At 41.4% G+C, this 24,970-nt stretch overlaps 2 protein-coding genes across 3 annotated transcripts in view; both read left to right on the forward strand.

The window, feature by feature from the left end:
- Window positions 1–15,598, forward strand: part of LOC119142555 (septin-2) — a 39,816-nt gene extending 24,218 nt beyond the window's left edge. The window contains exons 12-13 of one of the 2 annotated variants that reach the window (XM_037375695.1): window positions 6,576–6,669; window positions 14,797–15,598. In XM_037375695.1, coding sequence (XP_037231592.1) covers window positions 6,576–6,644 — 69 coding nt within the window. In that variant the 3' untranslated portion in view covers window positions 6,645–6,669; window positions 14,797–15,598. Of the gene's footprint in view, window positions 1–6,575; window positions 6,670–14,793 lie in introns of both variants that reach the window. The other variant, XM_037375694.1, reaches the window with a different exon arrangement.
- Window positions 15,599–18,286: 2,688 nt separating this feature from the next.
- SEPTIN5 (septin 5) overlaps window positions 18,287–24,970 on the forward strand; it is a 47,606-nt gene continuing 40,922 nt past the window's right edge. Inside the window, exons 1-2 of the mRNA XM_037375681.1 lie at window positions 18,287–18,444; window positions 18,575–18,585. Of these exons, the coding sequence (XP_037231578.1) occupies window positions 18,402–18,444; window positions 18,575–18,585 (54 nt within the window). The 5' untranslated portion in view covers window positions 18,287–18,401. The remainder of the gene's footprint in view (window positions 18,445–18,574; window positions 18,586–24,970) is intronic.

Here is a 24,970-nt window from a genome sequence, read left to right on the forward strand (position 1 = left end):
AAACATAGTACCTTGGGGTAGACTGGTGGTCTGATGTCATTTCAGATGTGCATGGCTTACTACAAACATGTTACCAGTAAATTTCTCCTTATGTCTGGTGTCTATGGCGTAGAAAAAGGTGGCTGAGTTCTAAAAATCCCATGATATAATTAATGTGTATGTTTTTTCATCTTAATCTTGACGTACAGCAAAATTTTTATTTCTGTTATACCAGTAAATTTATGAATTTGGAGTTTTCAACCTGACTTCTTACTCTGGTTCCAAGCTATTACTAGACCTTTCGATTTAACTTTTTTATACTAAAGTTCTAAAGATCCAGAGATTTTTAGCCTAGTATTTGAATTCAAGTAGTACACTGCCAATGCTTATGACTGCTTACATTGTGAAAACTTAAGACTTGCTGCAGATTGGAAGATAGTGTTTTTTCTGTTTATCCTTTTTTTTATTCAATTCAGCTTGGATTCAAGTCCATAAATGCAGGAAGGCATGATTTAAGATCAATGCATATATGCAATAATTTGGAGTAAGAAATAAAAAACTGCAAGCAGTTTTGTGTGTTTCTGAGGTGAAAGATTCAAACTCCCATACATGGTAATTCTTGAAATATTGTTATTTAGTCTGTGCATTTCCTTTTTCTTTTATAACATCTATACTTAAAAATAGCTAACCCTGGTGAGCTACTGGCTAACCCTGGCATTTTGACATAAATAGCAAAAAATTTTCCTAAAAGGAAATGCAGCAGCAGCCTATTAGCACCATAACTAGTAGTCAATAATGTGAATTACTGGAGATTAAATGAGCTGCATCTTTGTCACTGTATAACTTCATTTCAGCAATTTAAGTGTACTTGATGGCCAGGCACTTATGAGAGCAGAACTTCCACAAGCGTTCTGTACCATTTACTGATGTGTGTGCAAAACAATAGTAGACCATCATCTGATAGTCAGGAATACTAGATGTTTTGAAAATGTCAAGAGCATTTTTTGAAAAAGTTTTGTGGGTTTTTACTACTTTTTTTTTTTTTTAATGCTTCCAAGATTCAGGCAGTAATCTTAGAATTGAAGTCATAACTCTTTCTCCCGTTATTTGTACTGTATAAGTTGTATATGTCTAATCGTTAAGTAGAAACTTGGATATCCTTATAGAACTATTTCTTAAGGCTTACGTCTGAAAGAAAAATCTCTTATAACCATTTTCCGTGGAAACTGTTGATATGACAGGGACATTATTATATACTGGTCTATTCTGACCACTCTGTGTGAATGTATATATAGTATTTATAAATACATATGTATGTAATTTTTATATAACATGGCTAAAGGGATGAAGTCTTTAATTTCTCGGAGGGCAGTCTCTGAGTTTCCTCTGGGACTAATATCTCTGGATAACTGCTGCTGAAGTTGCAGAGGATTAGGTTAGAACTTGAAAAAACAAATAGATTTTTAACTTCTGCGTTCTATTGTCCCAAAGAGATCAAGAGGCTTTGCTGAATCTTCTGTAGATAAGCTGGTATGAAGTCCCTTCATCTCTGTATCATCCCTAAGGTTCAGACTGGGAAAAATCTGAGGAGGAAAGAGGCACAGAGGAAATGGGCTTGCATTCCATAGCCTTTGCAGAGAAAACAAATACCCATTTCCCCTCCTGTTTTGCATTCCCATCAGTAACGGTGCTTGAAGTTCTATTTACAGTTTTGTGAGGTTTATATAACCTTGGAAGGAATGAATGTTTGGGCTAGTGCCAGGATCATCTTTATCACAGCATCACTTTTGTTAAATGATCTTTTATTATGCCAAAGGATGTGGTCCCCAGTTCAGCAATTTGGAATTGCTAATCTGTCATTTTGGATGTATTGCTCAGTCTGGTAGTGATTTTTGATCATTTGCAAGTGATGACCTGGTTTTTTGAGCTGAAAAGTGAAAATAAGAATAAAGGTATCAATGTTCTTTACTGTAAATATGCTGCAGTTCAAATTATTTTGGTTTTGTAGTGTGGATGGGCACAAACTTAGGTTGTAGTGTTGCGCCATATTCTTCCTACTCTGAAAGTATCTCATAATAAAAAGCTTTCAAAGTTTTGAGAGGCAATACTTCCAGAAAAATGTTAGGGCAGTGATTACATGAAGACGGCAAGGAACAAACTTCCTCTGATTTTTCCAGTGAGCTACCCTGAGGCTTCAGGCACATCCCTTAACTCTCCTGTCTTCAGTGGAGTTGGTCATTAGTAGGCTGAATATAGTAGAATTAAGCGCAATGTTGAAATCTTCTCTCTGTCCTTCTGCTTTTGAATGTGTTTAACCCTTTAGCAGATGAGATGCAGAACCCTGGTTTGGTATGGGAGTTGGGGGGGGGGGGGGGGCAGCCTGCAGTGGCGGGGCTGCCAGGCTGGGGCCTGACAGACCTGTGGGAAGGTGAGGATGTGATGAACATGGGCAGGTAACTGCCTGGTATTCCAGGTATTTGCCTAAGTAGTATTTTAAAAGATAAGGTGAAAACTGAAGTGGAGAGACAGCATGACTGCTGACGAAGGCCTGCAGACCTGAGGGAAATAAAAACAGCTCTAAAGTTTAATTTGTTTGTGGGATGTTATTGCCCAGTGCAGGGGGGCAGAATGCTTCAACCTTCCTTCACAAAGTGATACAGCCTTAGTCCTGGGAGAACATCCTGAGAAGACCCTTAGTAAGCAATTAGCAATGGGAATCCCTTAGAGGCTGGAATGAAGAACACTTTTTTTTTTTTTTTTTTTTTAAAGAGTAATTGCTGCTTTTGCCCTTTTGAGTTGTTCTTTGAAGGAGCAATACTTACTTGCAGCCCATGTTTTGTGATGGCTGTGACCATAGTGACTTCTGCTATTTATAATGTCCATCTTGCCCTGTTCTTGCTGCCTTGTCCCTTTTGAACTTTCTTATGTAAAGGCATGGGTAGAAATAATCATACCTGGCGTGGGGAGGCGAAGTGTGTCAGTGCACAGTAGATATTCTTCATGTTTTTAACATTGCTTTTCCTGTGATATCTGTGGGGTTGTCACTGAGAAGCCACTCGCCTTGTTCAGACAGGAGTAGCACTTTTTGGTATTCTGGGCAAAGCATACTACAGATTAAATCTTGTAGGTGAAGCAGAGCTGTGTATCTGCGGGTTCTGTTAATGGTATGGAAGCTATTAAGAAGCTGTATAGTTCACTTTAAAGTCTGTAACTTTAACTCTCACTTAAATACCTGTTTCCTTTCTGTGTTGCTATGGTAGTTATGTGTAGTCACTACCTAGTAGTTACATGATAGTTTGAACTAAATTTTAGTCCTGACATAAGTAAGCTAGGTAGAATTTATACCAAGGTTACGTTGACTCTTTTGGCTTTTGTTATCTGGGAATTAACAGGAACTATTTGTTTTAACAGATTTCCAAGCACTGTTTTGTATTTTCTTTTTCATCATGTGCATTGACCCTCTGCTGTCATGCTGTAGATCCTTTCTTTAGGGGATAAATGCCATCTCCCTGTAGAACATATTATTGCTGCTCTTACAAGTGAGAGGGTTTGCTGCCGAGCCAGATCAAAGTCATTGTGTGCCCTTCATTCTTGCAATCCCCAACAGCGAAGGGAACACAGACATTGATATGACATCAATTTCAGTCTTCTTTGTGGTCTTTTACATTCGTTGTTATTAAGAACAAAGATTGTTTCTGTGTATGTGGTACGTCTAGTAAGGTGAACACATACGAGTTTTTTAGCTTGTATTGTACTGTGTAGGAATGGTTCTTAGGTCCTGTTCTCTACTTGAAGAAGAATTGTGAAAGAGGCTGACATGTTTAGCAGGTTGAGTACAATACAGCTTGATTTTTATTTTATTTTTTAATTTTACACTTGAGCTGTCAGGATTGCTACTGTGCAAACCGTTTCGTCTCCAAGGTATTTGTGTGCATTCTCCCAAAATTCACTTATTACCTCTGGCTTTAGCCCTGTAGTTATGCTGCCAGGTTTTAGTGTGTCTGTTGTTATTCATATGTTGTCTGCTAAGAAAACTGTTACAAAGCTGATAGTTGTGAGTTTGATTAGAGCTCTTGAGAAGACATAGTGTTACAGCAGAAAGCAGCCATTCTGGATTGTGTGCATATCAAGTACTCAACAAAAAACAAACCAAAGTGCTGATGTAGCCCAGGGTGCAGTGAAAAAGATAGGTGTGCTTGAGTACATTTTTTTTCTTTTTTCCTTTTTTCCTTTTTTCCTTTTTTGCCAACTTCCCTTATGAAAACAAAACTCCAGTGATTTCTTACCTACTAATGGCCATATGTGACAACAATGTGTCATTTTTTAACAGGCTTTGTGCCCAAAAGTTTTCTACCAAATTATGGTAAAATAGCTTCAGAAACCTGCCATTATTGAGCTAGTGGATCACTTTACCAGTAGATTTCTAAAACATCACGTGAAAATTGAAAAGGAAAATCTTACAATCTTAATGTTAGAGTAGGTTTCCTAGTGCTCTTGTCCTACCTTACATTTGAGTCATATGCAGTATCTGATTTCTTTCATGGTGTGGGCATATTTTTATCAATTAAGGTTAAGAAAATGCAATACTCAGTGCTGTATTTAAGTCTTAAAATATGATGTTGGCTATTAGCAGAAATCTGTGTTTGAGCAATCACCATAATACATGTGCAGCAGTATCTTCCCCTGTGATTACTGAATGGTTTCTATTTTGGGAATGTTTCATGGCTCAGCTTGGAGTGCTCTTGGGAAAGCTCAAGTAAGCAAGCTTCCAAAAAAGCTAGTTCTGTTCTGATGGTAAATCTGCAGAGAGGCAGTTCAAAAGACCAGGTCTTATATTTTTACAAATGTCTTACATTTTTACAAGTTGATCTTTGAAACTTTTCTCTTTTCTTGGACCATGGAATCGATGCAGCTCTCATTTCTGAGACTTTTCCTACAGCCGTACGCCATCTTTTTAATTGGAAGCTTTTTGGTTTAAATGTTTAGCAGAAGGATGTAGATGGGTATATAATGATCATTACAGACTTAGCTGTGTCTCATGTTGTTCCTGTGTGAATCTCCCTTTGTTGGAGTGCATCTATGCTACAGTCACAGGAACCTGAACTAGCCCCCACTGATCCCTGCGCTGCTGCAGCAAGAGGATAAGTACCAGTATATAAGGCAGCTACTTTTAGGCAAGCTGTTATGCTGGCTATGCTGCAATCTCAGGTTTTTTACTCTTTAGTTATTTTACAGTTGCTTACTCTTTCCTAAACCTGTATCTAAGTCCAGGCAAGAAAAAGTGGTAACGGGCATCTGCAATTACTTTTCCCCTCTTTTGTGATGTTTCTTTATGTTGTGGAGTTGGTTTTTTTAAAAAAATTAAGAGGTCAACATGTAGTGAAACATTTATCACAGATTCTTTTGCGTTGAATCTGATGGAGTAACTAGTATCACTATAGCTACTGTGGTTGACTGAATGAAAATATCGAATTGTTTAAGCATAGTGTTTTTTGAGTTTGAGTTTCTCCCTCCCTTGTCTCCCCACAACCCACCCAAAAATACATTAAAGCAATTATCTAACTACTTTTTCCAAAAGGGGGATAAAAGCTGGATATGTTACAAATGATACAATTATTCTTAGAATAATGAAAACATACTATACAAGCCTCAGATTATTACACGATCTCCAGTTGAGATGGACTCATATTTTATACAATGTATGTGGAAATTGCAGCCTATTTCTTTCTGATTTTGTAAGATTGGGCACTTGCAACTGTGTATGTGGAGCTTTTCCACCTGCATATGAAAGGAAATACCTAGTCATTTGTAAACCAAATTAGAGGTATTTGCATATACGTTTTGAGAATCTGTATAAGTGTTTGTTATTCTTTCTTAGGAACATCTATTTATATATATAATGCATTCCCCCCCCAAAAAAACCCCGACCAACCCAAACCCCTACTTTCATTTAACTGGCCTTTTATGAGATGGAAGGTAACTTTAAGTGTCGTAAGAAAATGCCTTAAGAAAACAATTACTTCCAGGAAAAGTTGATGTTTAGATGTAAAAACATTGATGCTTAATATGTTTAGTCTGTCTTTCCAAATTTTGTAAACTGTTGGGGTTTTTTTTGCTTTTGAAGTACTTTTTAATTCTGTATGCATGTTCTACTGTTGCTAAAAATTTGCAGAGTTCTCTGGTTAGCTGCAAGATGAATATTCATACATGATACTAATCTTTGAGCACTTGTATCAGAACAAAGCTCCTTCAGGTCACTCAAGCAGTGCATCTGTACACCCCTAAAAGGCATATTTTCCTTATTGAAGATTTAATTCACAAATCTCGAAACATAGCTAGCTTCAAAAGGTTTAATTTTATTGCTTAATTTTCATTATAAATGTTCTTACAAATCTTTTGTGAAAGTTAGATGTAATGCAATAAATCTGAGATGGGAAAACCGAAGTATTCAATTATGTGAATTAATCAAACATTTCCAATTTATAAAGAGGCAAATAGAATCTGCATTTTGCCATGGAGGATAAAGATTTACAGTTTCTTGGATTTTGGATGCCTCATGAAATTCTTTTTTGAATGTGGGTGTTTTTCTCTTACAGCTGCGTCGCATGCAGGAGATGATTGCACAGATGCAAGCCCAAATGAGGATGAAACCTGGTGATGATTAAGATGCTTAACATCTAGATGCATCAGGTATTACTTTTCTACTTGTTTACTCCTCTTACATAAGACTTTTCATGATTATTGTTTATTTTGCACTTTGGACTTGTTTTTACAGTACTTACAGAAAAAAATGAGAGATGTTGTGGGTAGACTAGAAAAAAGATATATACAGATGTTACCTTTCCAGCTGTTTTTAAGACCTGTAAATGCTTATCTTCAGTGCCTTATTTTTGGATCATCTGGCTTTGTTTCTGTTAGCACAAGCCACTCTGAAAATTAATTTGACTATATATAAAAAAAGTTAGGGTATTTTGGGTGCGAAGGCTGCTGGATTTATAGCAGTTTTTTCAAAGAACCAAACAAAATTTTAGACAAACTGGTTATGTGTACTGAATACAGACTTCCTTCACAATATATATGATATATTGGGTGGGATCAGAGTGAGTGAAGAAAAAATTGTTGTAGCAAACATGTTTTCTTCAGAATACATCTCTTCTGATATAATTTTTCTTTTAAACGCAAAAATAAACCCCAGAAGGATATGAGCAGTCTTGTTGCTTAATACTTCAGTTTAATACTCCAGTTGTGATTCCTGGTCTTCTGGAATGTAAAGCTTGAATAAAATGGATTATATTATCCCTTATGACCTTGTGGCCGCTGCCAACATTCCAAGTCTAAAATAAGGAGATTTTTTTGTTGCCTTTATTTGAACCTTCAGTCTTCCTGTTTACATTTAAAAAAAAAAAGGGGGGGGGAGAAGAAGAAAAAAGTCTACTTAGGAATAAACTTATTCACTGAATTCCTACTTAAGCAGACATTGATGGCTTTACTGGTATATGCACTGTGATCTCTAAGTGAAGCAGTTACGGGGAAAAAAGTAATTCAAGCTCAGGTTTCTTACTGTCACAATACCAAGTTTTGCAGATAGAGGAGTCTTCATATCATGTCTTCCAACCTCTGTACTAAGGTATATATTTCCCAGATTTGGAAATCTAAACAGTGAGGATAATTTTGTGGCTGACCATGCAGTGTATGTGATAGCAGTGTTTGACATAAAGCTCCTATTTCCCCAGAGCTCGTAATTTTGCAGCCTATAAAATACTTCAGTTGGAACTGGAGGTCCCAAGTTTTCATTGTGACTTTGTATTCATGTTGGTCAAACTCTGACCACTTGTTAAAATGGCTGTTTGATGCAAGAAACCTTATGTAGTGTAAATTATTACTATTGGTTTTTGCAAAGGAGCTCAATTCTTTGTGCAACTTATGAATCACATTTAATCATATGACATCTTTTAAACTGATATTCGGTAAGAAAAAAACCACTTTACATCTAATAGGCTCGTCTGTAGTTGTAGCTTGCAAAGCGTAGGATGGCAAATGGTACAAATATCTAGGAACTGAAAAAAGAGCTCCGAATATACTGGATTTGCTGTGAAATCAGTATCTGAGGGCTAACAGGATACAATATTCCCACTAGTGGTTAGCTAGTAATGGCATCAGATTTCCTGAGTTTCACAGCTTCTGGCAATACTGGATTTATAAATACTGGTATTTATAAAAATGAATTGGAGCATGGTTTGTCCCAGGCTGAATTTGCAGCCATGGATACATAAGTAAACAGAGTTCTGAGCATGCTCATGTGCATCCAAGTGAAATGTTATTTTGTAGGTACTTTACATTGCTAATCTGGAATACATCTTGAACCACTACAGGTGTTTAACAAGAGAGCTTTGCAGATTTAACATGATAATGTTGTGATTTAGTTTGAACTAAATCTTGAAGTTGGTTGGTCTGAAATACTGCACGTGAACAAATTTGAGAAAGATTTGAATGAGATCTTTCTATGTGGAGGTCCTGCTGTTTCTTTGGAATCTGCTAAGCTACCTTTCTGCAGCTGCTATGGGAATCATATTGTTTGATTTCTTTCCTGAGAGACTTTTGAACTTTTTTATTACCCTGAGATATTGATAGATAGATAGACTTTTAGCATAATTTGTTGGTTAATATGCACAGTGGGAACTGCAATTACAGTCCTGTTAAACCAGAGTGTTACTGTATGATCCTGTCAGCATGTTGAAGTGAATCCTTGCTTAGAACTTAGCCTTAGGCAAGTTTCTCTCATGCATGTTTACAGACTTTGCCATTTAGAAGTAATGACGATTTCAACCTCCAGCATTCCCATCAGATTTATTTGCTGTATTTTATTGAACTCGCTATTTCCAGAGAAACTAGGAAACATGTAATTAACACAGTAGTTAACAGAACGAAACTGCCAACGAATTTAAATGTACTCAGTATTAATCTTTTTGTTCTATCACAGCTTGTCTTGAGCATCTCTCAGGTTCTAGTTTCACAAGAACTTTGAAAAATCAGCTCTACTATTGAAAGCACAGTGTCTCCTGCAATTGCTTTTTTGTACCCTTAGTTATCTTTGTGCTGAGAAGAATATATAACTTTATAGATTATTTATGTAAAAAATAATGGTTTAACTCTTTTTATTTTGAATAAATGTGTATGTATTGATTTTCTTCAAAAGTAGTTTAAAATATTTTTCTCTTCATAAAGCACATAAAGATACAAGGATGTTTTCAGATACTTTGGGAAAAAAGAAGTATGGTGCAAATTCTGTCATTAAAAGCTGGAAAATAAACAATAGGGTAATGAAATGTGGTAATATCCAAATATGTGAAATACCCACTTCTGGTTTCAGATTTGTTTCAGGGTGGGGAGAAGATTGCTGAATGCTTTGGGTTTTTCTGGAAGGAGTTTGGCATTGAATAATGATTAAGAAGTGCTAAACTCAAATTCTTGCCAAAAAGACTGATAAGTCTGTATTACCATAAAGTGCTACAGAGATGGGTTGACCAGAAGGTCTGGTTTGCCTGATCCCTTTTGAACAGGGGCATCTTTAAAGGTTTTATGGAAAGAGCAAAGAGAGAATTTACATCAAGCGGTTTCCTTTGCTTTCAAGGCTGAAGTAAGAGAAGTGTAAAGGGAGCGACAAAGGCAAAGATTGTATGCAGGGAATATGCTCAGAGTTTCCAAAGAGGAGGGACAGATTTCTTGCTGTGGAGAAGCAGAAACCTGAAAGGCGATGAAGAGCAGCACTGATGGAGGCTGGGCTAGAGGTAGGAAAGGAAGATGACTTTGGAAACAGTAGTGACCAGTGTGCCAACTGCCGTTTTTGGCAAAAGCCTGTGAGTACAGATTTAATCTACAAGATGGTGGTGGTTAAGAGCTTTTGAGACCAGACCTAATGAAGATGTGTTGACCTACACTTCTGTTTCCTCTAAATATTTTGTAGCTTTTGTGTAACACCAGTGTATGTGGAGATGTTTGTAACAGGCAGTGAGAGCACAGCTAGACAAAAGAATACTCTTGGAATAGGTGGGAACAATTTTTTTTACCCTAACTTTTGATACATGAATCTTAAAAGTCCATGTGAAACATGGTAAAGACTTCAAGAAAAGCTTTGGGTTTTTTTCAGATTTTTTTTCTTCTAAAATGCAAGACTGCTGTAAAGTGTAGGGTCTTAAGGCTTCTTGTATTTGACAGTTGAAATGAATGATTGGACTGGAAGAGGATGGAGGAGTGGAATAAGTTACCAAAATCAAAACCAGATTTAGTTTAATTTAGATACTCCAATATGAAATGCTTTTGAAATAAGCCTGCAGTAATTCCAACATCACATTTACTAGTTTCTGAACTTGTCCATCTCAGATGAGCAATTATTACGAAAAGCTGGAATTATTTTTCAAATGAAATGTTTATTGATGGGTGTTTCTTCCCTTTCCTTCTCTGTTTCTGAAAATGCATCTCTTTGCAATCTGTTTTCCTCTTGTTATTCTTACAAATCTGGATTGTCTGTCTTCCACCCAGCTTCAGGATCATACTGGGACAAACCAGTAACAGAAGCCAGGCTATGGAAAACAAATATAGCCAGCTGGAAATGTGGAAATGTAGTTATGGTTAGGGAAATGTGTTCAGAAATAAACCCAAGCATCTTGCACTTAAAATATCTGTAGGATGTTGAAAATTCTTTTAGTATAGTTCATGATTTCCACAAGTATTTTAAAGCCTCCTGAGCTCACAAACACTGTTCTGATTCTTGATAAGATCTAAAGGCACCAAACAGCTAGTTCTGTCAATGAATTGACATCATTTAACAGAACAACACAAAGCATTGTCATAGCAACCAGCCTTCTAAAACGATGCTGCTGAATGCTGAATTGATCTAATGAGAAATGTCATTTGAGGAAGTGAAGATCATGTTGTAGTTTTTGGCAGCTGAAATTGTGAGCCTAGAGAATGTGAAGCTTGGGCGAATTTGTAGTATTTGGAACAACTGCCTGGCACTGCCAGTGGATGTTTTTCTGTCTGGAAACTAGACTAGAAGAGCGCCATCGTTCTCCAGCTCTTTTCAGCTCTTCTAACCATGGAGGAGTTCAGCAACTGCTTTGATGGGCTAGCACAAGATTTCATTTCCCTTAGAGAGCAGACTTCTGATAGAAATTGTTGGTTTTCCTCTGCTGCTGTACAACTGAAGTGCTGAACTTGTGCAGCTCTATAGGACCTTTAAGTTAACTTGTATAGAAAGATCTTAGCAGAGCCCTCAAGAGCCACCTTGTAGCTGGTGCCCACCTGCCCTTGTGTATAAAGTGCAGACAGCTAGGTAGACCAGGTGAGTCATGGTATGGCTTTTAATCTTGGATGTATAGAACAATAATGCTTTCATTTGAGTTTGTTCATCTAAAAATAATACCTTGCATCTCCCTGTTAGTCCGTACTCCTCTCAGTTGGTGAAACAGTCATGTTCCTGGATTGTAAGTAGAACATAATAGAAGACGATGATATACATGGATTGTGACCTTGGCCTGTTCCACAGCATTTCTGTCTGTGGCCTTTGATAGAAAACAAGTTGTACAGCCCTTCCCAATAGGAAAAAGGTAGCGCGTTGTTAAAGTTGTCATCTTCAAAGCGTTGTACAGAAAAAAATGTCATTAATATGATAGGCAAGTCTGAAGTATCATTCAGGTCTGTAAATCTCCTGTACCTAAATATTGTCCGTCTTCTGGCTCTTAAAGAATCTTGCTTGGATTTTTGTCTGTCTGCATTTTCTGTATGCAAAGTTTCCAGGAGTTTCAGGACCTCTTTCTGTAAGGGAAATTCTCCTCTAGAAATAGCAGTGTATAATTTCTAATGTTGTTGGGTTTATGCATCTTGAAAAGCACGTTCCCATTGAGACCAGTTTCCAGAACTGGTATGCTTACAGAGGAAAGGAGAGCAAAATGAGCCCCCCACCTCCCAAAGCCCAAAACACCCTCTACTTTGCAGACTTAAAAGGTTTCCAAGGAATTGCATGATGTTTGCAGAACATAAAATGAAAAAGATTGAAACACCCAATGGCAAGTCTTTCTGATATTTTCACATAATTGCCCTAACTGTATCCCAATAAATTTTGGCAGTAAATGGATTAATGCAGAACAGTGGTTCAGTTTTTGCCAAGTGATCCCAGAGAATATAAAACAAGGAGGATACAAAATTCTTAATGGGTCACTGCAGAAATAATGTTCTGTGGGGAAATGTCAGGGATGAGTGAAAATATGTTTATTTGCTTTTCGCTAATCTGTCGGTGTCTTGGGAAGGATGAAGTCTACAGTGGCACTCTCAATTCTTGTGAATACATGCAGTGGCACCTTGCACTCTGTGCCTGAGAGGCTTAATTACCCAGCAATTGTATAACTGACATATCCCACCTCTTCCTGTATCTCCCTGACACACTGCTCCAATACACCTCTTGGATCCGTGGGATGCAGGGGGTAAGGGGAGGTGCCTGCTGCCAGAATTTCTCAGGCATTAGTGAGCTTGAGCAGTGGAGTGCACAGACCTACCAGGCCCTGACATGCCAAAGCCTGACATGGTATCACAGGGGACCTGAAAATGCTTCAGGCCACCTTTTGCTGAATAAACACGTTCAGAAGAACATTTATTACAGTTCTGGAGCTTGGAACCTGGTATATGTGAGTCAGTGCATATCAACCCTATTAGCATATGAAGTGATAAGCATTGGGAGGCAGGTTCAAAGGCCAGTTTTGTAATTTGGTATACACTTGGGTGATGACGTTTGCTACAGGGAAGTGTAAGGTGTTAACTAGAAACTAGCAAAAGGAAAGGGAGCAAACCTGAAGCAGCCAAGTCAACAGAGGAGGACTGAAATACCAGAAACCCAAAATTAGAAATGAGTGACAAAATGAGTCAAAAGTAGCTATCAACAGGACATTGGTGTCATCCAGTACTCTTATTTCTTTAGGAAAGATGCCATTTCTTAAAGTTCTTGCTAATGATTGGGCACTCAAAGGGCTATAGCTACAACATAAATGGGTGCTATTTGAAGAATAGTAATTTAGGTCAGTGAGAAAATGTAACCGCTTATAAAGCAAATTTCTCTCATTGGGAATTTGGAAGTGCACGTGGAGAGATGTTGAATTGCCCTGCATTGTAGTGGAATTGTTCTTAGAAGTAGCTGACGGGGAGACAAATGCAAGGCGTTCAAAACCTTTACAAATGTAGGATTCTGAGCTGTCTGACTACATGCGTCAGGGTGCAGGCATTTGTAGTACTACTTACAGAGAAAATGTCATTTTAATGGCACACTGGAGAAGTATCATCTTTCTTAAATCATGGTATGAATTCACATTGCAGATGGATGCATTTGTTAAAGCCATGTATTGGTGAAAGGAGTAGGGGGACTGTAAGGTTAGTCTAATAAAACTGGAGATCAAATTTGTAAAGAATGGTATAAACCTATTATATCATAAAATATTGTCTCAAAAGGAGATTAGGAAGAGCGAGCAGTGAAATGAATTTGAAATGCTGAAAATGCACAAACATACTTTGTCCAAGTATGTTCTATGAACATACGAAATGCGGATATTGTGTTGCTATGCTGGTAACACAGTGCACAGCTGTGCTTATTACCCGAGCTTTCATGTTTATTGGAAATTCCAGTCTTTTTGTGAGTCTGAAACATCAGTTACAGTTTCTCCTTGAAGTATCTTCTGTAACAGATTAGAGTTAGGCAGGCAGTGGCAGAAATTTAGATCCTTTTCCATACTTGAAGTAGCACTGTAGCACAACAAGTTAATTTTGAATTTGAATATTGAATTCAGTTAGCAATGTATGGACTCTGGCTTTAAAGCCTTAATGCTGTCTTGTTGGTTCTGGTTGTTATGGGAAGTGGTGACCTCCTTAAAATGTTAGTAATTGTGTTGAATGGAATTCTCACTGTGAGAATGGCAAATAGCAAAGGACCCTGTTGTCAGCTTTCCTTGCTCCTTATCACAACTGTAGTCTGGATGAGTGTTGCACTGTACAAGCAAGTTGACACACAGTGTTCTCCAGAATATTTTCTTTTTTCCATCTAGATGAACATTTAGATTAAGCTAATTTTCCCGGTTAGGAATGAGTATTTTTGGGACTGGAGAATTTGGGGTACATCCAGAGTTCCAAATCTGACTGAGCTTAAGCAGGGCCCAATTTTCAGGGAAAGCTGGAATACTACTTCCTTTGTAGCAGCCTTTTTGATTGGCAAGTAGCTGTAGGGACATCCAAACCTCATAGTTGTTTTTGAAATTACAGACTGGTATCTCTTCTTTCAGCTGTAGGAATGCTTGGAAAAACCTATTTGCTTTCCTGTTTTATGTAAACTGTGTCATAAGTGTTTGTGCACAACATCAGACTTGTTGCTTACTTTAGCCCTGTTGTAGTCAGTCAGTTTTGTTTTCCTCAGCAGAAGGAATGTTTCACGTAACAGGCTGAGGTTGGAGTCTTGTGTGCGTTACTGTTGAGATGAGCCGTAATGCAGTTTTGTATTCTTGCAGATGGAGGAGAGGGCAATGTGTGCTTAAAGTATGTAACTAAAAATAAATTCTCATTTATGTGCTGTTATTAGACACTTGTGATAAATATTTTGAGCCAAACTGCATCTGACTCAGCTGAACTAGTTCTAGTGCAGGTCCCTGTGATGCAGTAACTGAAATGCCCTGTTCCTTGGATTATGCTGCTTTGCTCAGAGGGGCTCAGACTGCCCTCGATGCTCTGACAGTGCTGAGAGTTTGTCCTTTCTAATGCTTTGTTTTCCACTTTTGTTCGCAGCAGTATACGGTTCTCTAAGTGGATGGGTGCTCTGTTTTCTTTGACCGAATGGTAACGTTCACATGCAAAAAGCTGGATGCCGCAGATCAAGACCTGCATTAAAACAAACACAAAGTCTGAAGATTGTGTTGTAAAATGGCTTGGTTTATATATCTATGTTAATCAAGTTATAGTGTATCTTTTTTGATTCTTTTGGTAACACTGTCTTCATACTTATAAACGTGGTTTTATTATCCTTCCTATACCTTTTTATACGGAAACTGATAGAGTACACTGTTTGGACTAGTCATTGTGATGGGTTTAAGGAGTTAATCGTGTACCTGCTAGGTTATTCTGAACAGTTTTGTGATTGATACTAAAAGTTTGTGGCCTGTTTACAGTTAAATGTATGTGTGTTTGCACAGTATCATAACTTTCACTTGCCATTCGAAGTCGTGTATCATATCAGTTTGGCATAACTTCCTCTGTGCTTTGGTTACTTTTGAAGCTTCATCTCTGGTGACTTATATTTGTGTGATGTATGAGAAAATGTGCAAAACACTGATGATTCACCAGTGATGCAAAGAAGCTGACTTTTCTAAATCATCGTGCCTTAACATACCTTAAACACTACATATGCCAACAACTTCTGCGGATGCCTCTGAAGATTTGTCTTCAGGTCTCAAGTATTGATTGCAAGGATTTCTGTCACAGGCATTTTTATCTGTCAGCTGAGCGATGGCATGTACTTGATTTTTTTATATACCATAACACTAATTTTCATTGAAGTTTTGTAATAAATTGTATGAATGTGGAAAATGTTGAATTTTGGGGTGGCTTTTGTTGTTTTTTGGATTTTTTGCTCTTTCAAGCTCATCTATGAAGTGTTGTAATGGTGCCGTGCGCAGTGCATATTCAAAGGAATTGTGATACTTACCCTGGGGAATGAACGCATTTTCTAGAATTTGTCTACATACAAACTGCTTTGATTTCATTTCAAAACAATTTTGAAAGTTTTACTGGAAGTTAGGTAGTGAGACTTTGCATCCACTTTTTTTCCAAGTTCATTAGGCACCTACTGACACCTTTTAGGGTGGGTAAATACCTTGGAAAATCTGATTGCACACCTTACTTTATAGATTCATGAATGTTGCAATTTCCTTTGTCATTACTGAGTGCATAGCTCTCTTCCGCATGCTTTTGTAGTCTTGTGTGTATTACATATGCATAAGTGTAAATTATTTTGTAGGTATGGGATTGAGACCCTGTCTTCTCTACTAAATTGGGGTGTCTTCCATGTAATGGTTAGCCCCCATTTTGCTGTCTAGCAATGAGTGGTTAATCAGGATTAACAAACTATTTGCATCAGTGATGCATGTTTGGCTTGTGTTTGGAGTTGAACTGCATAAAATGGACATTACGTTGTTATCTCAGTGGCTGCTATAATGAAGTTGCAAGAAGAAATGGTGTGACAGATTTGTGTTTGTACAGTCTCTTCAGGTTTTATGAAGATTTTAATTGTAAACACCTCTGTCGAGAGGGTCAAGGTGAGAAATTTAACAGCAAACACTTTCTCATTAATGTCTGTGACTATGTGCACCTTTCTTGATTTTCTTGCAGAATTTTGCATCGTATTTTGCAACCTTCTTAAAATGATGTGCTGTCCAGTCATGCTTGTGAAAGTCCGGACTACCACACCCCTCCTGAGAAACCCAGAGAATAGTTACATACGTTAGTTACATACTGGATTAGCTCTCTCTGAACAAAGGTAACATGAAAGGTTAATTTTTCAGAGCAAACTATAGGACTATGGGGAAGCAGGCTTCAAAAGCATCTAGTCTTCATTTTATTAAAAACAAGAGCTCTCCACCCCCTTCCTTTTCAAAGTGAGGCACCTAAAGTCATGGTCACAGTTTTTGTGTGGAAAGCCTCGGTGAACAGATTTTTTGCTAGCGGATGTTGATTATCAGTTGATAGCTTCTGCCACCTTTGGGCTTGTGGATTCCAGCTAGAGCATTTTGGTTCAAAACCTGAGTTCTGTTTTACTAATTGTACAAGAATGACGTGCAATACTGCTGATACCATACAAGAGTGCTTTCCTTTCAATGCAGGCTTAATTTTTGTGCCTTCTACTACTTCTTTGATGTTGTCTGATGTTAATCTTCAGTTAAATTTGAACTTGGTTTTGGGAAATACTTCATAGCTTAATGGGGGAACATGTAATTGTTAGGCCAAGCCTTTGCTGCCATGGAGATCTCTGGAGAGAGGACCCTGGCTAGAGCCTCATTTCTGACCTTGCATTTCGGCTCCCATCGGTGCTGGCAGTGCCAGGGCCATGGAAGACAAGTCCTTTTCTCAGAATTCCACCCTGGCCTTCTCCAGGCTGACACTTTCCAGCACTGGGACCAAGTGCCCATGTGTAACTATTTCAGTGACCATGCAGCAAGAGCAGGGAGCAGTTGACTGCGGTTCTTCTAGTCTTCATTAGATTTAAAACACTGTGGCAGACTATAAAAGCAACTCATGAAAGGTGATTGGTTGGCTTGTTGGTGCTTTAATTGTGGTGTAGTGTAGTCTCTGATGGTCTGTGGCGCTCTAGCACTTAGAAACAAGCAAATATGCTGACAATTACCTGCTTGTATTTTTTTCTGATGCTTTGAATCAATGGCTAAAAGTGAACTTGGGATGAGCTAATGGGGTTTTAAAATGTATGTGCCTGCGATTGCCAAACTCCAGTCTTGGAAGTGTCGTCTTGTTTTGATACGAGGGATGTTTTCAGTGAGATGGTGGAAGAAATGGCAAGATAAACGCTGTGATGACTACAAGGATTTGAAAAGTTAGTGCTGGGACATCCGTGTCAGCTTTGTTCTGAGGCAGGTGAGTGGCCTTGCACGTGTGCAGCCACCACCATGCCAAGCTTACCCTGCCCTGTGGTCGGAAGCATTTCAAGTCTGACACATGCCTGTGTGATATGGAAGGTGTGAGCCCTCCTTGCAGCCGTGGGGTCAGGGGAAGAGTCTGTGTGTCCTGAGCCTTCGCGTCCCCCTCTCCTTCCTCCTTTACTGTTGGGTTGAGGTTTCTGTGAGCTGTTCTCAGACCGTGTGCTACTGCTGCTTTCAGAGCTTTTAAAATTAATTTGGGAGCTCTCCTGTCTTGTCTTAGAAAGTCGTTCTGACAGCTTTTACCTAAAATAACTTTCCGTATCACCTCTTTAAAATGCTCTAATGGAAACAAAGCACATATCCCTAACTTCACCCAGTATGCCTGCAGTATTGATTCAGGACTTCCCACTGGATTTTGAGGCGCTAAATCTGGAAGCACGTTTCCTATTTATTCCATTTGTGCGTGTGGTGGGTTTTGGTATTGGTTGGGGTTTTTTGTGTTTCTTTTTTATTAATGGTCTGTGCCTTCTCCTGGGTGTTGCTCCTCGCAGAGGGTTTCGGCGGCGGCGGGGGGCCGTGGCCGGCGGGGCGGGCCCGGCGGCGGGGCGGGGCGCGCTCCCGGCATTGGCCGGTGCGGGCGGCGCTGGGGCGGCCCCGGCCGCGCACACACACAGCCCCAGCCCCCCGGGCCGCGCACCCTCCGGCACACCGGCGCTCGGCTCCCGGGCAGGCAGGGCGGCCGGCACCATGAGCACCGGCATGCGGTACAAGAGCAAGCTGGTCAACCCAGGTGAGGCGGCGGGGACGCGCGGCCGCTCCGCCCCGCGGCCCGCCGCAGCCCTCCCGCCTCACTCTCTCTTTTCTCTCCCCGCCGCCGGCTCCCGCCCCGGGCATCCCGCCCCCGTCGATGTGCGCCGCAGAGGAGAAGCAGGTAGGTGGGCGGCTCGGCTAGGCTGGCTGCAGCCCCGGCCCTGCCGCCGGGAGCCGCCCCGCGCTGCTGCGGCGGCGGGGCCGTGCGCTGCTACCTGGCCACGGCGGCGGGGGGGCGGATTCACCCGGGAGACGGGCGGCTTGCCTGGCTCCGCCGGGCCCGGGGCCCGCTGGCTGTGCCCGCTGGCTGTGCCCGCTGGGCTAGGATGGAGAACGGCAGGCGAAGGCGTTCGGCTGCGGAGCGCGCCTGTCGCCCCGCCGCAGCAGCGATGCGCAGGCACGGGCCCGCTCCTGCCGCTCCTGCTGGTGCAGCGCAGCAGCAGCTTGCAGCCGGCCGGGCTTGGGGCGTTGGGGAACATCTGGTTTGCTTTGCAAGGCAAATAGCTGTTTGGAGACGTGCCTTTGAGTCCTGGAGAGAGGGGCGGGGGGGGGGGGGGGGGGGGGCATGTGATGCAATCGGATGACATCGACAGGGTTTTTTGTTCGTTCCTTGGTATTTGGAGGGATTGAGGGTGTTTGGCAGGAAGAAGGATCCTTCTCTGCTGGGCTTGGATGTCTGGGTAGGGGGTTAGCAGAGTCCCATGTGTTCCTTAGCACCCATCACCCTGATGCAGGCAATGTCTGCCGTAAATGGAATAGCTTTTTTGTCTCACAAAGGTGGGGATGGAGGCGGTGGTTAACACAGCAGAGCAGTGCCATGGGTCCCTGCAGCGGGAAGAGTCCACCCACTCCCAGCCTGGCTGGCACTTTTTTGCCTTTGGGTCCAGTCTTTCTCTGAGGCTCTAATTCCATGTACAGCAAACACCTTACCTCTCCAGACGGTGGTACTACGCAACCTTTCTGGGCCGCTGAGAGGCAAACTGGCATTGTAGCAGCTTGGACATTCACCTGGCCGCTGCAGGAGACGGTGTTTCTGTGTATAATGCAGAGTTGAGCACTGTGAAAACGCACCTGTGCCTTTGTGTGAGCTTCTGGTTACAGTGATGAGAGGAACAAAATAAATCCAGGGGTGATAATGGGGTCATCAGGTGCATTTTTCTCAAGCTACGTAGAGCTTTGCTAGTATTTTGTAGTTATTTGTGAGTATTATTGTTAATTCTTGTTTTATTTCTGGAGGAAAACAATCCACAATGTGTTCTGAAATTGTAGAAAATTTGGTGTAAGCTGTGAACTGGAGAGGAGCTTTGTGTCCACCCAGAAATGTGCTGTTCTTTGGTTCATTTGGTTTTATATGAAGAGGGAAGCAGGTTATGTATAAAGCTCCTTTCTGCTCGTTCCCCAGGGGAAGAAGCGAGGTAGAGATCAGAGTAGCCTGTTGTAGATATTATCATAATTCCTGAAGGCCTTGTCACACCATATAGACAAAAGTGGGCTGGAATCTGCACCCCAAAGAGTTCGTATCTGCAGGAGAGTGTAGTCTTTTGCTGCAGCAAAGGTCTTTCCTCAGATGCGTAGGTGTGTGCGCGTGTAGCAGTGTCTCTTACGCTGAGTGTAGAGTGAGTCTTGCATGACAGAGCACAGTTCATTATGAATTTGTGCCAGCCATGTAACTTGTGGATGGTGAATAAAAACCAAGCTGTGAATACAAAGCAATCTGTTAAAATTAAAATGAACGTACAAAAAGACAAATGGTTTTTATTTAGCATCCTTTGAGAGCAGCAGGAATCTTCTTCCTGTGCCACCTTGCTCCAGTCTGCTCAGATCTGGCAGCAGGTAACAATTTAAAAGGTTTACTAAAGTTGTGATTCTTGCCTGAACCAATTTTTCAAAGCTTACTGTAAAAACTCTTCTTTATAAATAGTTGGGAAACAAAGTGGGCTTCTGAGAGGGCAGCACAATAGATTGCATGTAAGTAGGGTAGCCTTCAGTAAAATCTTAATAATACTGATGACTTACTGTGTCCGAAAAATGGGACAGCATGGTGTCAAAGGATGTGTCTGCATCATCCCCCATAGCGTAGTCAGGACTGATGCGTTGTCTGGGTCCAGGGGACTCTGCTTGGCAGGTTGGACTCCTAATTGCTACCATTTATGAAGAAAAAATAACGGTAGATTCTCCACCTCTCAGGTTTCCAAGGAACAACCTCTTAACTGGTGTGTTTGGCACTGAAACCATGTGCCATTGAAGTCAGCAGAGGTTTGATATTGGTGTCTCTGTGCAGAACATCCAGCTTTCCAAGGGGATGGGTTTCCAAGACCCTGGACTGGAGGGAACTAGTTTCTGTTCTGAAGCTCTACAGCAGGTTGCCTGGTGAGACTAAGCTCCTCAGTCTCATTATACTTGCTTCAGCACCTCTCGGAGAGGAATGGTTTCTCACCCAGCAGTTTATATGCTGAGGGAGCGCTAAGAGGGATTCTCGTGGTGAAGTTGGGTAGGCAAATGAAGCCGTGACTGATGTCCCATGTGCACAAGGGTAGGCCCCATGTAAGGGAAACCTAGCAATTTGTCGAAAGAGTACTGACTTGAGAATCAAACAGGGCAAGTGCAGCAGATGGACGCTCTGCCAAAGCCTGAGGTGTTGCTGTTGGGAGGAGTACAGGTGAAACCTCCCAAATACCCAGTTAAACTGGAGTCTCCTGGCACACTCCTGCAGAACATGCCTCCTAGTTCGTGTTGTTGGCTTGTGTTTGTTTGGGGTGTTACCCTGCTGTGTCTCTGAAGCTGGCTTCTGCTCATTCAGGCCCGTGTCTCTAATGTTCTTTGAAGTCATTGTTTCTTTTTAAATCAAGAGGATGGGAACCTCTCCTTCCCAAGTTGATCTCTCTCCACCCCATCAACTTGCAAAGTTGTTTGGGTGTGGGAGCAGAGACTATCTGGTGGATCCAGTTCTTTCAGTGGGTTTGAAATTACAGGGCTGTGCCTTTTGCATTCAGATTGGTCCTTTTTTCTACTTCAGCATATTCTTGAAGTGGCCTGCTTGTTAGTAAAAATATATATTGGGGGATGCTGTGTGTAGAGATGATGCTGTGCAAAAGGTGGTTTGATTGGAGGAATAGTTTCATTGCAAGGCATTGAGAACTCCTGAATTCATTGCCTTCATGTTTCAACATTTGAGGATCTGGGTTTTATGTCTTAAAAATCTGTATTAAAACTCCTTTGCTTTTTTCTTAGAAAAAAAAGAAAGAAGCAGACATTTCCATCATTTCTGGAACAGTAGATATTGCAACAGCAGAGATGACTTCCATCTAAAACAGCAACCATGCCAGCACAGAGCATCATTTTAAGGTCAACCTTCAAGCACAGCCTTGCCTACCAGAAGATGTTGGCTGATGGAAATCCCCCAGTTCCATGTTAATGTGTGCTGAACCACCTTCCCTTTTTCTGTGCTGTGCTTATGGAGCGATAAGCCCAGATGGGCTTATAGGAAAGCGTACCTCCTGAAAAAGCTATGCAGTGCATAATGCAGAGGTACCCAAGATACCTGTAGATACTGCCCTTGACACACTGAGAACAACTCCAGTGCAGGCAGCTGCTGCTGGCAAAGAGCAGATTAGGAGGAGGGAGGAGGGGTGATTCCTGTGTCTTGAGCTGGTTGAGGATGACCTTAATGTGACCCTCAGTTTCTGTACCTACGTGGTGAAAATTGATTAGCTGAGTTATATGAAAAGTGTCAGGTGAGTGGTAGGCTCCCCTGTACAGCGATTGTACAATGAAGACGAGAAGCAGATCTTCGTCTTTACAGAATCCCCTCAAGTCTGCGCTGGAGCAGCTTGGAGGATTTGTCCCTGCGTTACATGGTTGTGGCATTGCCATCTTTCACGGAAGCATCTTCCTTACAGTAACAGTTCTTGTAATCTTGTGAATAAAGGAGAGTTCTTTTTGCTTGTGCAGAAAAGCATGGAAACAGGAAGGGGAACAGAGTACCACTGACTTTTTTTTTAATTTTCTCAGAGCTAAACCAATGTTTTTATAATTGTGATTCTTTGAGTCATTGGGAGTGGCAATGTGGATCTGTGTTCCTGTGCTGTCAGTCATGCTCTGGATCAATTCAGACAGGGTGGTTGTGGTGAGGGTCTTTTTGCTCAGAGGAAGCAAAATGATGTTTGCAGCTGGCCAGTGGCTTATTTCGCTACAGCTGGATAGTCTCTCACTGTGTCATAGATCGCCCTGGGTGAGACTGTTTCTCTTTGACTCCCCATGTTAATGTCTCTTCCAACCTCCTTGTTTTCTGACTCTGGTCTTGCATCCTGGCTACCAAGATGCGCCTGCCAGAAAGGGAGTAGCAAATTAGTCACAGAATCTGGAGGTAAATACTGGAAACACTCTTAAAGCAGCACATCTCTGCTTGTTTTTCTGCTGTCCCAGTGTATCTTGGCCAGACGCAGCATAGGAGTGGACGCTTTTACTTCTCTGTAAAAAACCTTGTGTGGCTCATCAATTATTTTTGGCCCATTTCAAAAGACAACGTTGGTCCCTTGCCCTCCAAACTGGGCAAAAGCTCCGTGCTCAGAACAGTGTATCAGGGGATGGGTGGGACTGCAGCAGGTCAAGAGGTTCAGCCCTGTCGGCCCTTCTGCTGTGCATCTGTCTAAACAGTCCTACTGCAGGAGGGCCCCGTGTGTCAGAATGGTGGGCTGGGCAGGGAAGTCCATCCTGGGCACTTTGACTTTTTTTTCCCCCCTTCTTTGTCTGCTTGGCTTCTTGGAAAAGGGCTGTAAAAAGAGGTCAGCACATGGACTACGTGGTGAAACAGAACTGCTGGAGAGCTGGGCACAGAATCTGCAGCCTCCTGCTGCTGCTTATGTCTCTCTTCAATTATTTATGCTCCAAATGGATAAAATGGTTGTTAGTGCAGGGCAGGGGAGAGTTCGGCCCTCTCAGTGCAAGTAGCAATCTGCAGTTTATGAAAAGGAGAAGTAAGCCTTTCCTGCACAGGGTTTTTTGTTCCTTGAATTTCCACGAACTGCTCGGCTACTTGTGCGGGAGTCCAAAATTCTGCTGCTCTTGGTGTGAGTTGCACAGGGTTGTTAGCCAAATGTGTAGTGCAGCTGATGTTGTGGCCTGATCCTTGCTGATGCTAACGAAGTAGGAGCAACTGTCATTTAACCCCGAGAGATGTTTGTGACACTTGCTCAGCTGCTGGGTTGCAGCTTGCTGGGGCATTACAAAAGGCAACTTGCAATTGCAGAGGTGAAAAAGTTGCTGCCATCTGAACAAAGGAGAAATCCCGTCCCTGGATGCTTTTAGTTTCCAAAGTCAAGGAGTCTCTTACAGCCACTTAACATGCTGCTGGCTTCATCTGATTGTTCTAGTAATAAATATAAGGGAGTTATGACAGTTCCCTGCAAAAGCTGAGGAAAGGCAAGTCTAGAAAGAGAAACATCTGGAGTTCAGTGCCTTCTAGAGCCCATAGTGCCCCACCCGCAGTTTCAGTCTAAATTGTTGTTCATTAAATACCCAATAAAGTGGACATCTGGGAAATCCAGGAGAGATTCTACTTTGAGCCAGCTGGTTGCTCTACTGTGCCAGGCCAGGTTGGGTCCCTGCTGTGTATTTTCAGAGCTTTGCCAAATTAGTTTTAAATGTTCAGTCCAAAGGGTTTCCCTAGCAGTTTTGGGACCCCCCACTTCCCACAGCAGTGACTCTTTACAACCATGATGCAGCTACTGCTCCTGTGTGCTGAAACCATCAAGCCTGGAGGGCTCTGCTCCATCTTCAATACTTTAGGCACCTCTTGCTGAGATACCTCTTGGCTAAGCCAAGAGGGTTCCTTTCCTGATGTTTCTCTTCCTGTTCAAGTAGATTCTGTGTAACTTTTTTCCTAGATAGTAAAGCATGAGCTGGAGGGCGCCTTCTTTGTTTACCTGCAGAGCTTTCTTGCCTGACCAACACTAAGCCTTTGTCGCCCTTCTTGCCCAAGGCAGAGATTTCCCTGAGACAGTGAAACCACACAGAATAATCCTCTAATACTCGTGAAAGAAGCATATGGCATCTCTAATATATTGTGTGACTTCAGATTTTTGTGAAGCATATGCAAGTTTTTTCATAGCATACTGGAGTAATTCCCATGTAGGCTGGGTTTTGTCTGTGTGTGCGTGCGCGTGTATGTCTACAGTGTGGTTAGCCTCGAAGCGCAGGAAAAAATGTTCGTCTGATGTTACACATTCCTTTTCTCCCAGAGAATTGTCCCTGGAGCTGTGAAGAGTCTTGCAGTCATCTTGTTCCCACAGGGGTGTTCAGGAGCTGGATTTGTGTGTGGTGCATCAGAAAAGCTGAGATCAGATCCCAGAACATGTGCTTCTCAGTATGTATGCTGCTGTTCATCTACCACTTGGTATCCCTGAAACATTGTTTGAAATGAATAGTGGAGGGTGGCCCCCCGTGTGCTGAGAGGAAGGTTTTGCATGTGCGCTGCTACCCATAGGGGCTGGGCTGCAGAAAGCAGA

The sequence above is a fragment of the Falco rusticolus genome, chromosome 1 (assembly GCF_015220075.1).
Source record: "Falco rusticolus isolate bFalRus1 chromosome 1, bFalRus1.pri, whole genome shotgun sequence".
In the NCBI taxonomy this organism is placed as follows: Eukaryota; Metazoa; Chordata; class Aves; order Falconiformes; family Falconidae; genus Falco; species Falco rusticolus.